Source organism: Epinephelus fuscoguttatus, linkage group LG7 (genome assembly GCF_011397635.1).
Source record: "Epinephelus fuscoguttatus linkage group LG7, E.fuscoguttatus.final_Chr_v1".
Lineage (NCBI taxonomy): Eukaryota > Metazoa > Chordata > Actinopteri > Perciformes > Serranidae > Epinephelus > Epinephelus fuscoguttatus.
The window spans coordinates 14,603,528-14,619,251 of record NC_064758.1 but is presented as its reverse complement, the minus strand read 5'-3'; the positions used below and the strand labels follow the sequence as shown (position 1 = coordinate 14,619,251).

Here is a 15,724-nt window from a genome sequence, read left to right as displayed (position 1 = left end):
CCGAACTTGAGGCTTCAAAATGGGAGTCAGCAAACCAGTGGGTGATGTCATAGTAGCTACGCCCATTATTTAGTCTATGATTTTTCCTCTTAACTGTAGCGCTTTTTATCAGTATAAATTGTTTTGGTGTGGGTTGTGCTGGAGATATTGCCCGTAGAGATGTCTGCTTTCTCTCCAGTGTAATGGAAGTAGATGGCACTCAGCTTGTGCTGCTCAAAGCACCAGAAAATACATTTGAAAAACTCAACAGCAATGTCTCTTTCCAGAAATCATGACCCGGTTACTCAAGATAATCCACAGACCTTGTTGTGAGCAGCTTCGTGTAGCAGCTATTTTCTTTCTACCAGACTACACCCACCACCTGTATCACCGTGCAGAAGGAAGCATGCATCTACTAATGGACAAGAGGCTCATGTTCAAACAGCGCGAGATACAAACATTGGCTTCATTCCAATACCCCTCCTTGACTCCTCTGTCCTCTATCCTCAATCATTTGACCAAGAAATCGATCAAGACTCGCCATCTTGTAGGATGTCTCAATTCGTAAAATGCACTTGGAGGAGTCGAGGAGAGGGTCTTCGTCACTCGGCACTCACACCAAAACAATCTAGACTGATAAATAGCACTACAGGTAACAGGAAAAATATGTATTTTTGATTTTGGGGTGAACTGTCCCTTTAAAATTCCCTGGTTCCAGCTTCTCAAATTTGACACTTTGCTACTTTTTACTGTTTGAGAAACTAATATCTTTGGATTTGGACTGTTGGACAAAATAAGACATTTAAAGACGTCACCTTGGAATCTCGGAAACTGTTTTTTTTCTCCACTATTTTCTGACTGACTTAAAGGGATAGCTCAGGTTTTTGGACATGAAGTTGTGTGAAACGCTGACCATCTGTCGCTTTGATATGACGGTGTCACTACTGTCAACGAGCCTCCTGCTCTGAGAAATGGCCCGTAGCTTACCAGAGAAAAAGTAGTTCTGAAGATGTACGGGGGACACGTAACCAAAAGGTTTTAAGCTACAAAAAAGTATGCATGTGTTTTGTTAGACTGTTTCAATAATTTAAAACATCCCCGCATTACGTCAGACCTTACTATCAATTGGGACTATTTTCTGGCCAGTATCACTCAGCCGTGCAGGCCCGCAAGACAGCACGCCAACAGAAATCAATCAGACAGTTCATCACCACGCCGTGCAGGTGCGCAGGATAGCAACGACTAACGAAAACTTCATCGGCTGTTTCCAACAGAGAACCAGTAGGCTATTACTAGTCACTTGACACAAGCCAAAGTTGCCTACGGGTTACATCTGTAACAGGAAACCGATAGAATTGGGAGCCGGTGATGTTTTTATTCCCACAGCTGGGTAAATCACAACTTTGCCGGTGTTCGCGCTGTAGTAGTAGGTATATATAGGGCTAGTACATCTTCTTCCTCACTAATAATAGCATGCTGGTTCTCTGTTGGAAACAGCCGATGAAGTTTTCGTTAGTCGTTGCTATCCTGCGCACCTGCACGGCGTGGTGATGAACTGTCTGATTGATTTCTGTTGGCGTGCTGTCTTGCGGGCCTGCACGGCGGAGTGATACTGGCCAGAAAATAGTCCCAATTGATAGCAAGGTCTGATGAAATGCGGGGATGTTTTAAATTATTGGAATAGTCTAACAAAACACATGCATACTTTTTTGTAGCTTAAAACTTTTTGGTTACGTGTCCCCTGTACATCTTCAGAACTACTTTTTCTCCAGTAAGCTACGGGCCATTTCTCAGAGCAGGAGGCTCGTTGACAGTAGTGACACCGTCACATCAGAGCTACAGATGGTCAGCGTTTCACACAACTTCATGTCCAAAAACCCAAACTATCACTTTAATGATTAATTAATTAGTCAAAAAAATAGAGATAGAGTCTCTCAGGGAATGATGTTTTTCTGAAGGCCAACATGGAAGTTAGCGTTGCCCTGGTTTCCTTGTCAAAAATCCAATGGGATTTTACTGATGGATTTTAGATTATTGCAGAAAACAAGCTCTGTGGCAAACAAAAGTCTATGATATTTACACGTAACAAAGCAATGCTTTTATGACTTTTTAAGCCTTAATGCAATAGATAGAAGTAAAAACCTAATGTTAGGCTATTAGCAAACTACATTATGGTGGCATGGTTTAACGTAGCCACCACAATAAGGCTGTAAAGCTGTGGTCAGTGTGTTGATGTCCTATAGTCTCATTTAGCCACATTAACCCAACCAAAAATGTCCATTGATTTCGAGATGAGTGAACCAGGAGTGCTAAAATGCTAACTCATTTCTGGGTTTTAGGACTCATTCCTGGGGCTCTCTAGTGTCAATAATTGTCAGTTGCAATTCTATTATCTACAGTTCAAGAACCTATTATCCGACAATTCTCAAAGATCGTACAACATAATTTGTGTTATATTATTTTGGAGGCAATGGTGTGCGTGTTTCCAGCAGCTGTACCTTCATAGTTGGGATAACCGCAATGTGTTTACGACAAGAACCTGTGTTCAGACCACAGAAAACAGTATGGTGACTAGCAGCTCTTCTTCTATCCAGCTAACTGTGACTGCTGCTACTTTTACCACTCCTCAGCAAAATGATCCTTCGTTAATAGGATTATGGTAATTCTACTCTACCTAATGATAAAAGTGATGAAGATGATGGTACAATAACAATGAGAGTCTTTACCATCTTTATCACAATCATAAATACATGGTCATATCAAATCAGATCAAAATGTCCCATTAGACTTCAGTTAGAGGGTCACAAAGAATTAGTTGCTAACTTATTTAACGTGATACAATAGAAGTATCACACTGTTATCTGTGCCCTGAGTAACATAAACACATTAGTGTACAGTACACAGAGCTCCTTTAGGCAACTAGCACTGACTTTGTAACACAGTCTACAGGACACTGTCGACCTTTTAGAAGTTCACAGCGGTTACTGTTTGCTTCCGTTTCTCTCAACATATATAGGCTCAGTTAACCTATTGTCACATTTCCTTACAGTGGGATGTACTTGAGAGTTTCCTATAGACAACAAGTAAAGACTTGATAAGTTCCCTCCATCACCACAGTTATGCATCGCAGTGACAGCACCAATTCTGACTTTTCTTGAATCCGAAGATTAAGTGCCATACTCAAGGGCTGCTCTGTGGTAGATGTTGATGGAGGCAGTGCCATGGAGGTGAATTGGCTATCTGTCTCATCCACCCCCCCACCCCTGTACACACTTGAAATGTGGGGCGACAGGCATCACTTCTCATTGTGCTGGTGCCTTTGAGGCCTCGGAGTGAGCGCAGCTCGCAGCTCTGAGCCAAGTAGCAAGTCAAGTGGAAGCGATCTCTTCCCCTAACATACAGATCAGACTCATCACAGGCTACTTCTCAGCACAGTAATGGCTAGTACGATAGATGAGCACGGCAATGTAACAAAGCTAATAAGATGATTCATGAGGGGGAGAATGATGCTGAAATGTCTGTTCACTTCAAGTGCTTTACAGTACAGGAAGAACAGAGCGGGGGTATAATGACAAAAGCATAGAAAGCGTAACAGGGTTCTTAAAAACACTATTTTTACATGTAGATACACTTTAATATCTTAACACATGGCTTAGCTCTTTTTTTCTCTTTAAGTAGCTGGAATGTTGGAAATCTTATGTCTACCACACTGACAGCATCTCATATATTATGTATCACTTTGTTCCAACCAAGACTAGGTGTCCACCCTCACACTTTTTGGTACTGTCTAAAATGTGTTGCAGGCACCTAGTATCATAACTGTCATATATATATTTTTATATTTATTTTTAAAGAAATGTGACCATGACATGAACTGAGACATCTTACTGCTGGAAAATAAAGTTGTCCGTGCTTTCTGGTGAACAAACAATGTACTGGCTACACCTTTTGTGAATGACCTCAAACATATCTTTAGCATTTCTATACGCCTTTTTCTTGTTACCTATCAACAACATTATCCTTATAAATATATATTTCTATAAATCTACTGTTAGTTAGCGCTCACAGTTGATATCAAATACTAGTTTTGAACAATTGACCATGTGTCCAATTTTCTTTAGCTAAAGATAAAGCTACATGTTAATACACAGAGGAATGAGTAAAAATGTCTGTCATTTTAAATTGCAGCAGACTAAGCCTGTGGGAAGTGCGTTGTTTTAATCTCATAATAGGATTTCTTAGTCCTACTTTAAATGATATGCCATCTTTATTGCTCCTAATGACGTGCATATTTACATCTCCACTCAATCTGAAGGAGAATATTACGTACGTTTCCTGTTGTATATAAAGAGGCATTTTCAAGTAAGTGAACTTGTATTCTGTTATGTTACAATGAGACAATTAGGGTTTTATTACAGTGATTATTTATGATGACCTCACCAGCTGTTGCTTCCCTTTGTGGTTACAGAAGTTCCAGATTGAGAATGACATGAAAATGACATTGGTGCAGACAGAAGTCAAACAGAACGAACCTGCAGTGACCAGTGGAAAGCTCAACATTCCTCCGAAAAAGGTTCATGGAAAAGAGTTGAAAGGGCCTCCGTTCATCAGTAAACCAGAGATCATCCTTTTTAAGGTACCATACTGCTGGTGCTGTAGAATGCACAGCCTGAAAAGACTTTGTTCATGTCTTTAAGGGTAACTTAGGAAATTGTACAAAGGGTAAAAAAAGAAAATTCCTGTGAAACAGTCAGCATTTTTTTTTCTGCATCTAACTGGGTGAATTAAAGATTCATTTCAACCACCCAGAGTTGGTGATTGTTGGAATGGTGGAAAGACAAACCAAGACAGCTTCTGTGAAGAATGAAGTGTCTTTTCCAATGATAAAATTAGAGTTTATTTAAATGGAGTCTAGTGAATGTGATGATAGCGATTTCAGTGCTGTTTCTGGTTGAACATAAAGTATATTACTCTTTAACAAAGAGGTCAGCCTCTGCAGAGATCGTTTCCAAAATGTTGGCAGACACTTGCTGTAACAGCCTGAGCATGTCAGTGGGGAAAACAAGCAATTTTAGTGGGCATAAATTGACAGTGCTCAAGATTTACATTTTAACCTGTTTCGCCACTGCTGGCTGCAGCTCAACACTGGACCAGTTTCAAAATTTGTTGTTTCAGATTGTCAGTTAGACCCTGTTTAGACCTGGTATTAACATTTGTTTTGGGTGAGCCGATCACAGCTCACTGGACAGTGCTAAATACAAGTGTAAACGACCACCAAGTAGCATTGTGATCTGATCACTCAAACCACTTGCTGAGGTGGTCTGGGACACATTTGACCACATACCTTTACTAGTGTAAACTCTAGTGTGTACTGATGCGTCTCTGACAAGGACTTCATCATCAGTGCAGGACGTGGTGGTTGTTTTGGTGACAATGCGCTAATGCTCTGTAACTTACCCATTTTATGTCGGGTTAGACAAAGTGTTGTGAGACCATCCATTATTTTGCCCAATGGAAGATGCATTGAATTCTGTTGACAGTTGAATTTCCAGCTGTGCTAACACAGCTACTAATGTGACTAGCAAGACTGCCACAGCGCAACTAGCAAATGTGTGGACATAATAACCATGTGTGGGGCAACAATGTAATCTGAATACAAGTGGTCATCTGGAGGCACATGTAAGACACAGGTGTGCCTCAGCTGTCCACTTTTGTTTACATCACCAAAATGTGTGTCAATACCAGGTCTAAACAGGCTCACAGACACAAAACATGGGAAAAAAAGGTCCAGGTTGAAAAATAACAAAGCACACTTTAAGCAGATCTAATAGTAGTAAACATTGTGTGTAATGTGCATCTTTCCCATTTAAAATTATGTAAGTCTGATTACGTCTAATTAAGTTTTGATCATTTGTTAATGGATTTCGATAGCAACAAAGTGACATTACAGAGAATGTTCTTGTTCTGCTTTAGGACTTTGAAGTGGGGAAAATGTATAAGAAGAAAATCGTCCTGACTAACATCAGCTACGTCACCAACCACTGCAAGCTTCTGGGGGTCTCCACCCATCTGAGGGATTTTATCTCTATCAAGTAAGTTTTTTTCGTCATCAGTCTTTAAACACATAACGGTGTAGTCAGTGGGTGTAGTGCATATGGAACAAAAAGTAGGTCAAGACTGTAAGAGAAGACAAGACTACAAGCGCTATAACAAATGTTTATAATATACACTTTACAAATATACAGTATATACAAAATACACTCCACATGTCAGATCTACATATGGTAGTGGTAATGAATACTGTATTTGCGTAATATTGAGTGGGGAAGTTCTTTCTTGACCTTATAAACAAACAATGAGGATAAACACAAAATTTGGTAGTTTCCATAGAACAAACTAACAACAAACAAAAGGTACGGTACATTTTGAAAACAAAGTATGCCTTGCATGTGTGCTGCTTATTACGTTGGCCATATGAAAAGCTTAAAAGAGCAATCCACCGGTTTAGTATTACACTTTTGTAACACTGTCAGACTTATAAGAAAAAAACCCAAATGTCAAAAACAATTCAAAGCCAGAGATTCTGTCCTTTTGATAACATCCTTCTCTTCTTCCTTGCTTACATCACCCACAATTCTACTTGACTGCCTACAGTTCAGTGGGAGATTTGTGTGTGCTATGCTCGCAGCGGCTGTATAGCGGCTGTAGCATTGAGCTGCTAGCCTCAAGCAGAGATGAGGAGCTACAGAGGTTTGAGGTTTTTTAACCCCACACCACCAGATTTTTAAAAAATTTTCAAACATCCTCATCTTCAGCCACAGCCGATGTTGCCTTGGGTGACATTACTTGAGGCTAATGACCAGATTTCACACAGCTCCATATGTAGCCAAAAAGGCTTTATATAACTTCTTTTGTACATTAGCACTGGCACTCTCCCGTACAGACCTGTAAACGGACATTGACAGATAAAATCGGTAGAGTTCCCCTTTAATAGGATATAAAAAAGAGGACTTTCAGTTCTTCTATTGCTACCCTTAAAAAGTTCATTAAGACATAAAGAAAATCAAATAGGGTTGTCTTACCTGCCTCCAGTCTTTGTGCCAAACAAGGCAACATGTGACTTGGACCGAACTCTCAACTGGACACACAGGGATTATATTGATATTAATTTGTTTGACTCACTTTGGGTAAAAAACACAAAAAGGTATATTGCCCAAATTCCTGAACTGTCCCTTTAAAGTGTCAATCTACCATCATTATAGAGCTCCCCATCAATCCAAATGCCATATTGAGGTTGATTCTACATGTTCCAAATATACAGTCCAGACTTTGAAAGAAGCCAGCAGCTCCAGTTTGGCTCGGTGTATCACCGTGGGACAAATCAATCTCTGTGGGGGCAAACACACACGGCACAGCATCAAGCAGCCCACTAGAACCTAAACCGAATCCCATCTGAGGAATATATTGAGATATTCGTCTTACAGAGATTAATGAGACAGCCAAATAAAGACACACACAACACACAATTGTTGTTCAGTGGCATGCCTTAGAGAATTGCCATTGTTTTGAATATTCAGTGTACTTTTTAGACAAGAGGATTTAAAGACAGAATTCTGGTATTGTGACAACACGAGAGCTCGAGGTGGTTACAACAACAAATGTTAAAGCTCCTCTGAACTCACTTCACGTTGGACAGCTTCAGTTATCACACGGAAACATCTGCTAATGTATCACCACTTAGGAATCCAACACAACCACTTCTTGTCATTTTAAAAAGACGATGGAGTGGACGTGAAAGCAAAGCCTGTCCTCCCACATACGGACACCAGCTTGGATCACCACGATTGCAGCTCCTCTTTTGAGACTCAGCTCAGTGAGTCAGTCTATGTCTCTGCTATCTCCTCTCTCTCAGCCTGCCAGCAGCCCACAGGCCGGGCAGAGATGCATTGTTCTCCAGGTCACTCGCTGTGTATCACTTTCCCATCAGCTCCCCCATGACTTGATGTGGTTTCTTCGTCTCTCTTCTTTCTGCCTGACTGAGCGAAGAGTCTCCCAGGCTGCAGCAGGGTCAGCTGGAAACTACTGAGGCTGTTTTTGAGCCTTCGTGCTGGACCACTTGTCTGAACATATCACCTTCTAGTCCTCTGATCTTAACTCACATGTAGCAAACATGCAATTTCATAAAATATACTGTATACCATACATACATCATTATATATACATTATAGTGCACATTATGCCTACTCAACTCCTTATCTCTCTTTCATGTTACTGAAACACAACATTACTCTTTTCAGATTCTTCAAGATTACACATATTTTGAAGGTACGCATATATTTTTGGAACAATTCAAAAGCATTTTAATCAAATTACAGTTATAAGTATAGTAACATCAGGTGCTGGCTGCTGTTAGTTTTCTACATTAGATTGATTAGTGCTTCATGATCACTTGATACAAAAACTGTCATCCATCTTCTGTCATGACAGTTTGGTTTTCTGCTGCACCTGTTTGTCACTCTATTCATTATTTACTGACACCCATTAAAGGGTTGGGCATTTACAGAGTAACTGTTTATCTTAGAAAAGATAATACAGAAAAGAAAAATATATATCAATCCGTATGTTTTAAAACACACCCCTACTCATTGCAATACAGTCAGGGGTTTTGCTGATACAGCCTCACATGGTCTGGTATGACCAACCGTCATGCTGTTGGATGGCTGTCTCCCAAAACCCTGACATTTTAGTCACCCGGCTGCTCATATAATTTGTTACAGACAGAATCTGAACTCACCAGCTGGTAGGCAATCTTCGTAGTGATTTATAAGGTGGGGGAAACAATGACGCCAGAGGAGTGAAGAGTATTAAGAACACAAATTATGAAGACAAAGAAAGTTTTCTTTAAAGCATGCATTGATACAAAAGTCAAAAATGGTGTAGGATTTCTTCCTCACCCACGACTGGAACCCTGCTCAGCAGCAGTAAAGAAGACGACTGCTTTAATGAATATTAATGTAGCAGTGCAGCTTCATTACATTAATCTTTCATTTTACATGCTTTGTTTTGACTTCAATGGAAAAGTTAGGTTTGGTAATTGGTTGTTTTGTTACTTTTCACCAGTTATTTCTGTGTTTCCACCTAAGTGGTAGTCTATAAAGTTCTGTTACAAGGAATGCCTATCATCTGGTGATGCTAAAACGAAATGTAAGACACTGAACGACTTAAATATCCACTTGAGTAAGATCCAGGACGATGATACATAGTAGTCCTGGGCAGATTGATACAGCTGCGTAACTGGCATTACTAAGTCAGTTTGTGGACTTCATGAGTCTTCTCTGTATATTTTAGGGTGTCACAGATAAACATTTTAATGGTTAAAGCACAAAAGGAAAACAATAAGTAGACAGATGGTACCACACCAGGAGACATGTTTGTTGTTTCCTGCCTGTCGTCCCATTCCACCTGCTCCCAGAAAGATCACCTTATGATGATGTCATTAAGACAATTGACTCAAAGAGTCTACGAAATTAAAGGAAATTAAATGTGCCATTATCCTGTAATCGCTTATGACTGCAGTGGCTGCTGCTCAGCATATGTTACATAGTCCCACTTAAAATGTAGTCCACTTCCAGTTATCAGAACGACAGCTGATGCCGTCAGGCTCCCCTGATTTCTGCCAATACCTTGGCTCCATCATACAGTCTAGGTCTACTATTCATGTTTGTTGTGTTTATATACATCCCACTGATTATACACACAACGTTGGGGCTAGTCGTGACCAATAGATGACTCATCAAGCTAAAAAATAAATAAATGAAAGACAGGACATTTCTTGTTTTTCGTTGGTCAATGTAGCACTAACTCAATACTGGGTTAACTTTACTGTACCTAGCACTATTGGGTAGTTTTGATCTAGTGTAATATTTTTGGATTATTTTTGAGTTACTGGGTAAAATTAACCCGTTATTGCATTGATGCTATATTAACCCACGCTGGGTTAATTTCTTAACTAGTGATTTTTTGTGGTGTAGAAATTGACACAGAGACTATTCAAACAGGCAAACAATTGCCTAAAATATTTTTAAAAGATATGAAAAATTAGGGATACAGTATATTTTATATCATCTTTACACAACACTCCTGTCAGCCGTAACTGTAACTACCACCATAATTGTAACAGGGTAATGGACATAATAGTATAGGAATAATTAAGTTTGAGGAAAAAAATGCTTACGTGTGCTGACAAGTTCACCTGTTTCTGCCACAGTACCTATTATACACCCTCCTACTACTATTCAGTGCCTGCTGTGTGTAAAACATCTTGGTTATTCACACATTGAAACCTACAATATTGAGATCGGTCGTGACAACTGCAAAGCCTTCATGGCTCACCCAGTTAAAAACATTAGCACAGCAGGAGTAGAGAGAAACGTGAACCAGGAACACACTGGGTTTTTTTCACACCAGCCCATGGTTCCCTGTACGCCCCCTGAATTTCTAAAAATGGCTTCCCATCCCCCTACACGCCCCCCTTGTCCAGCGTACATGCATTGTGTATTCGTTCCAGAATGGGCTCTGTTGTATCTTTTCACTACTGGGACAAGAAACCACAACAGCCCAGGCTTGCCAGACTTGGTGAAAAGCCATTATATAGAAGCTGTGTTTATGCAATTAGTGTCACCTCCTCACATGTACTGCAAATGACTGGCTGAGAGGAAGACACCCCTCTGTGGTCTGTATGCTCCTGAGCCGAGTTGTGAGATAAAGCCTGAGACTGTAGTAGAAATGGTGGTACTCCACAAAATCTGAGGGTGCGATCACACCTACAACTTGTTTAATTTGCTCACAGATCATGCAGCATCAGGACGAAATACATTGTTTAGTTTTGCCTCCAGTCTCTGGATATTCATTAATGACAAAACAGTACATGGAGAATACAAATTCAAAAGGAACCTTTAAGTTTTAGTTAATATAATTAGGATGTTTTGTCTGCTACAGGATTCCACTGAAGAGGTTTCTGAAAGTGTATTCAGATTTTACCATTTCAAGGCTTGTTTACGAGGTACCAAGAGGACCCAAGATGAACTCTACAATACAGACCTGATTTATGAATAATACGTCCTGTTTTCTCTTTCTAAAAAGAATTAAGTATCCCAAAGGCAGAAATTTATATTTTATGATTTTATATATTTTGTGGTTTTCTAAACTATAGGGTGACACCGTAGCTGTCACCATACTGTAATTGGCTAATGGGGACGCTGACCAACAGCCAGACAGTAACCTGAAGCCAGAATGCTTCTCCAAAAATACATGTAGATGTCTTTGCTAACCCATGCAGAGAAGGGTGCTATGGTTAATTGTAGGATGCAGAAGCCCCTCCCAAATCTCACTTTGTGTCACCCCATTGGTTTTTTAACTCAAGTCGAGGGCAGATTCCAAATAGGGGTGAAAACAAATGTAAACATACTACATACAAGTATTAAAGACAACAGCAACAGCATATCCAAGCTACTCCTGTGTGTGTACACATATGTATATACCTAAACATAATTCCAGCTTGGGTCATAACACAAGACCAGCGTTTAAAGCCATACTAGCCGTGCTATGCCTCGGCCTGCGTGTAGTTCTCACAATTACGTGGTTAATGTGGCATGTTAGCATGCTAACATTTGCTATTAACACTAAACACAAAGTACAGCTGAGGCTGATTGAAATGTCATATGTTTTGTAGGTATTTTAGTCATAAACCGAACTAGAGACCATCTTTAGATGGGATCACACCTGTCACGACCCCAATTTGCCCCTTAAAACGAATGTAAGCCAGGGGCGTAAACTGCCCCATCCACTCCTGACTCCCTTGCTTGGACCACGTGCATCCTCGAATTTCACTTTGATCTAAATAGAACACCTATAAAGTTTTGTGACTGCATCTTGCATGATTGTGACTCATTTGTGCTTACAAAATCTGTCCACTGACAAACAGACTCAAAAACCTGGCAGGGGGTGTCGGTAGCGTAGTGGATAGTACCAGCGACCCATGTACAGAGGCATTGCCTCGCTGCAGCGGTCGCAGGTTCGAGTCTGACCTGCGACCCTTTGCTGCGTGTCAGTCCCCATTCTCTCTCTCTGTCTGCCCATTTCACACACTGTCCCGTCAATTAAAGGCAAAAAGCCCAGAAAAATAATCTTTTTTTAAACAAACAAAAAAAACCCTGCCAGAATACTTAAAACAGCTACTGTGTTCTGTGAAGTTCTCGCTGCAGTAGTTATCTCCACGTATCACATATAGCCATGATGACACACACTCAAGGTAAAAACAGTACCAACCTTGCTGCCTTGGATAGTAATTATTGGGTGCTAGATGAAAAGTTAGGGAACCTCCAAGCTAATTATAGATCATCCTGTGGAGACAGGATGATCTATAATTAGCTTGGACAGACATCAACAAATTTGGCCAACTGGCAGGCTGACATTTCCATCCCTAGAGCCAAGCGGCTAGCAAAGAGTATAGACTTTGATTGAAACTTACATAAGCTTCCAAGCTAATTTTAAATTTACAGGTATGTAGACTTTTCTCGTGCTGCATCTTGGGCTGCTGAATATGCTATCAAGCAACACCTAAAATATTGGTAGCCTAGATAGCTAATTAGTTAGTCGACTGTACCACACCAACATCTTAAAACTGAGACTGACTGAGACTAAGATTCTAAAAGCTATGTGGTCCATAGTTTTCAGCACCAGCATTCACAAAATGCTGTCTGTTCTTGGCTTGAAAGCTACAGTTACATGTGCATGTATAAGCAGTGTTAACATGTGTCCCTGTACCCCTCATGGCTCAGCTATCAATTAAACACGTACTTACACCATCATTGTCCCACCACTTCTGAGGCTTGCAGAATAAAGGAGCATTCCACTGACAATTGGTAGGCCTATGTATTATCCCAAGACGTACAAAAAAAGCCTCTTGGAGCCAAGCCCTAAACCCAACAGGAAGTCAGCTATTTCTAATTTGCACTGCCACTTTTGTTCATTTTTTAGTCATTTCCAGGGCTTGTACTTTAAAGAACTCCTCCTACAGTTTACGTCCGATTGACTTATAATTAATTTTGTCTGTACCATCCCACTGGACATCAAAATTTGCTTAAAGCTTGCAGTTTCGTCGAACTGTGTGACCGCGGCTAGGTGTCAAATGTCAGTGTTTCGCCACCAAACAGGAAGTGTTTTGTAACTCCAGAATACATGGTCCAATCTTCCCCAAACTTCGCATGTTTAATAAGGCTCTAGTCTTGAAGCCAACTACATGCACAGTAGGTGTCATGATGATTGTGCTACCTACTGGCAACAGGAAGTAAGACTTGTCAGACAATTATCTTTTGATTTACCTGAAATGTATATGGTGTGGTCTGTAATTTATTTACAGCAACATGATGTATAATTAGTGTTCTCCAGTGCCACATAGTGGACACAGAATGTGGTACAAAATGTGAAATAGGTCATTCCAGAGGCCACACTTTTTGAAGGAGAAAGGACAAGTTTCCCAGAGATATGAGGGCCCATTCATCGCTGCTTGCAGCTTGAATTTTTACTTTGTTTCAGTAATAAAGAAGATATATACAATACATTCAAAATTTACTTTTGATATGATTTGTAACCACGTCAGGGATATCTGTTGTGATTTCAGTTGGACTTTTAAGAATTGTGAGCCTGCAGAGAAGGATTTGTAAGCACAGATCAAATCTTGAGAGCAAGCAGTGACAGAACTATTAGCATAATAACTGTTTTGATCCCACAACAGGGGTTAAGTCTCTAGAATTGAGTGGCAGTAGAGCTTTCTCTGCTTGCTATATTCAAAACTGTGTGATGTCAGATTTGGAAGTCTGTATGCCTTTGTATGCAAACTCCAACTGAGATCAGAGCAAACCCCACTCAGTTTTACCCTCGAGTGGAGTTTCATCCTTTTAGACCTGTCTTCAAAGTAAAGTGTTCTATCAGCCTTTTGATTTGTCTAAAATACTTTGTGACTGTGAAATAGATACAGTCTTGACAGCCTTATATATTATGGTTATGTCCTGTTGAAATGTATTACCTAAAAAAGTTGATAAGGGTCTTTTCATATTCCCAAAACTTGCAACCTGTCAAAGGAAAGTTGATTCTGGTGACTGACATTAGAAAACCATATTACACTTAACTGTGCTTGTTGTTTTATTTATCTTTTCTAAATAGTCTGACAACTAGTCTAAAATAATTGAGTATGAGCATCAGTCAAAACTGCAGTGGAACTTTATATCATATAATTGTCCTACGTTTCTTTCTGATTTAAAATAGTACACACCTCAGACTACTTGTGGTTTGTTGTAGTTAAAATACCATAATTTTCACCTGCTTAAAGAACCATCAGAAAGCTATGCATTGATAGATTCACCTAGAAAGCTGCCTTTAAAACACTCATCAGTGTCAGCACTTCATGGCTTTCATATAATTTCTAAAACAACAGTGCAGAAATATGCATTATATTGTAGTCACCAGATTTAGAGAGAGCAAGATCTTACTTCTGTGAAACACATATGACAGCGAGATTATTAACACACATGCTTCACTGTCAATCGCTTTCCGATGTGGTTATGAGTGTGAGGGTGTTTTAGCTCTGTTGAACTGAATAATGAACTGAGAGTGCTTATTGATTTACTGTAGGAGAGGCCAATGGGCCAGAATGTAAAATAGAACACACAGCATCGTCAGTAATACTGTACAGCCACAGTCTCAGCTTCATCACTTCAGTCAACTGCAATAGATATACTGTACAGTATGGCCTCGTTTGAAGCACCTTATATAGGGCTATAGCAGGCTTTTTCAAACACAGCTTCACTCAGCATTTAATCCCAAGTGAACTGTTCTATTTTTTTCTTCAAGTGTCTTTTCATACCACCTGTCTTAAAGCAAGAAAGAAGAGGAAAGAAGAATGGTACCAACAAGGAAGGAAATTAGCCAAAAGAAGAAAAGAAATTTTCATGAAAGTGCAATGTGACATCTTTAATCACCAGCAGACTTACCCAACCAGGTGGAATGCTTTCATACACTTCCAGGTCACAGGAGTGAGCTGGATTGCCATCATGACAGCTGGACCAACAACTTCAAACAACTGGCTCAAACCAAACATAATGGTCCACTGCCCACTGGTGTTGATGATAGCATGCACAGATTGCTAATTATGTCTCCATTTCAAATGTGTAAAAATATGGAGCCATGGTATTTTATGATAAATTTCTCCAGCAATCCAACAATGGCGCATAAAGCATCTTTTGAATTTGAACTGAAGAGGTCCACTGCTATTCAAACCATGTTTCAATAGAGGCAAATTTTAGTTGTCTTTTTCTTTGTGGCAGCATCAACTCATCACTGTTAAGAGGGACATAGGACTGATCATCTTGTTGTATTTTCAACCATCTACCGCGTGACAATGTCAAGTGAAGTGTTGTGTGAAGTTTTGCCTACAGCACCCAAACCCATCATGCCCACCAGATGCAGCAGGGTCATGTTCCACACTGCACCATGCTCCATCACATCTCTGTTGCATTTCAAATGTTTTCAAGCTATCTGTTCTTCAGCAGCAACATTTATAATATTGTTTAGTTCTATCATAGTTTGCAGAGTAGACAGCAGCCTGCTACACAGCACAAGAGCCACAGACTTTGATCAACAACCCACATTAGCTTTCCTGATAAAGTTTCCTTTAACTTACAAACAT

General features: G+C 40.0%; 1 protein-coding gene across 5 annotated transcripts in view; it reads left to right on the top strand.

Moving 5' to 3' along the window:
- Nucleotides 1-15,724, top strand: part of cfap74 (cilia and flagella associated protein 74) — an 85,238-nt gene that overhangs the window by 10,478 nt on the left and 59,036 nt on the right. For all 5 annotated transcript variants that reach the window (XR_007449655.1, XM_049581240.1, XM_049581241.1 and 2 more), the window contains exons 13-14: nt 4,448-4,615; nt 5,953-6,071. Coding sequence is in view for 4 of the 5 variants with exons in the window: in XM_049581240.1 (XP_049437197.1) it covers nt 4,448-4,615; nt 5,953-6,071 (287 nt within the window). In the remaining variant the exon portion in view is untranslated. The remainder of the gene's footprint in view (nt 1-4,447; nt 4,616-5,952; nt 6,072-15,724) is intronic.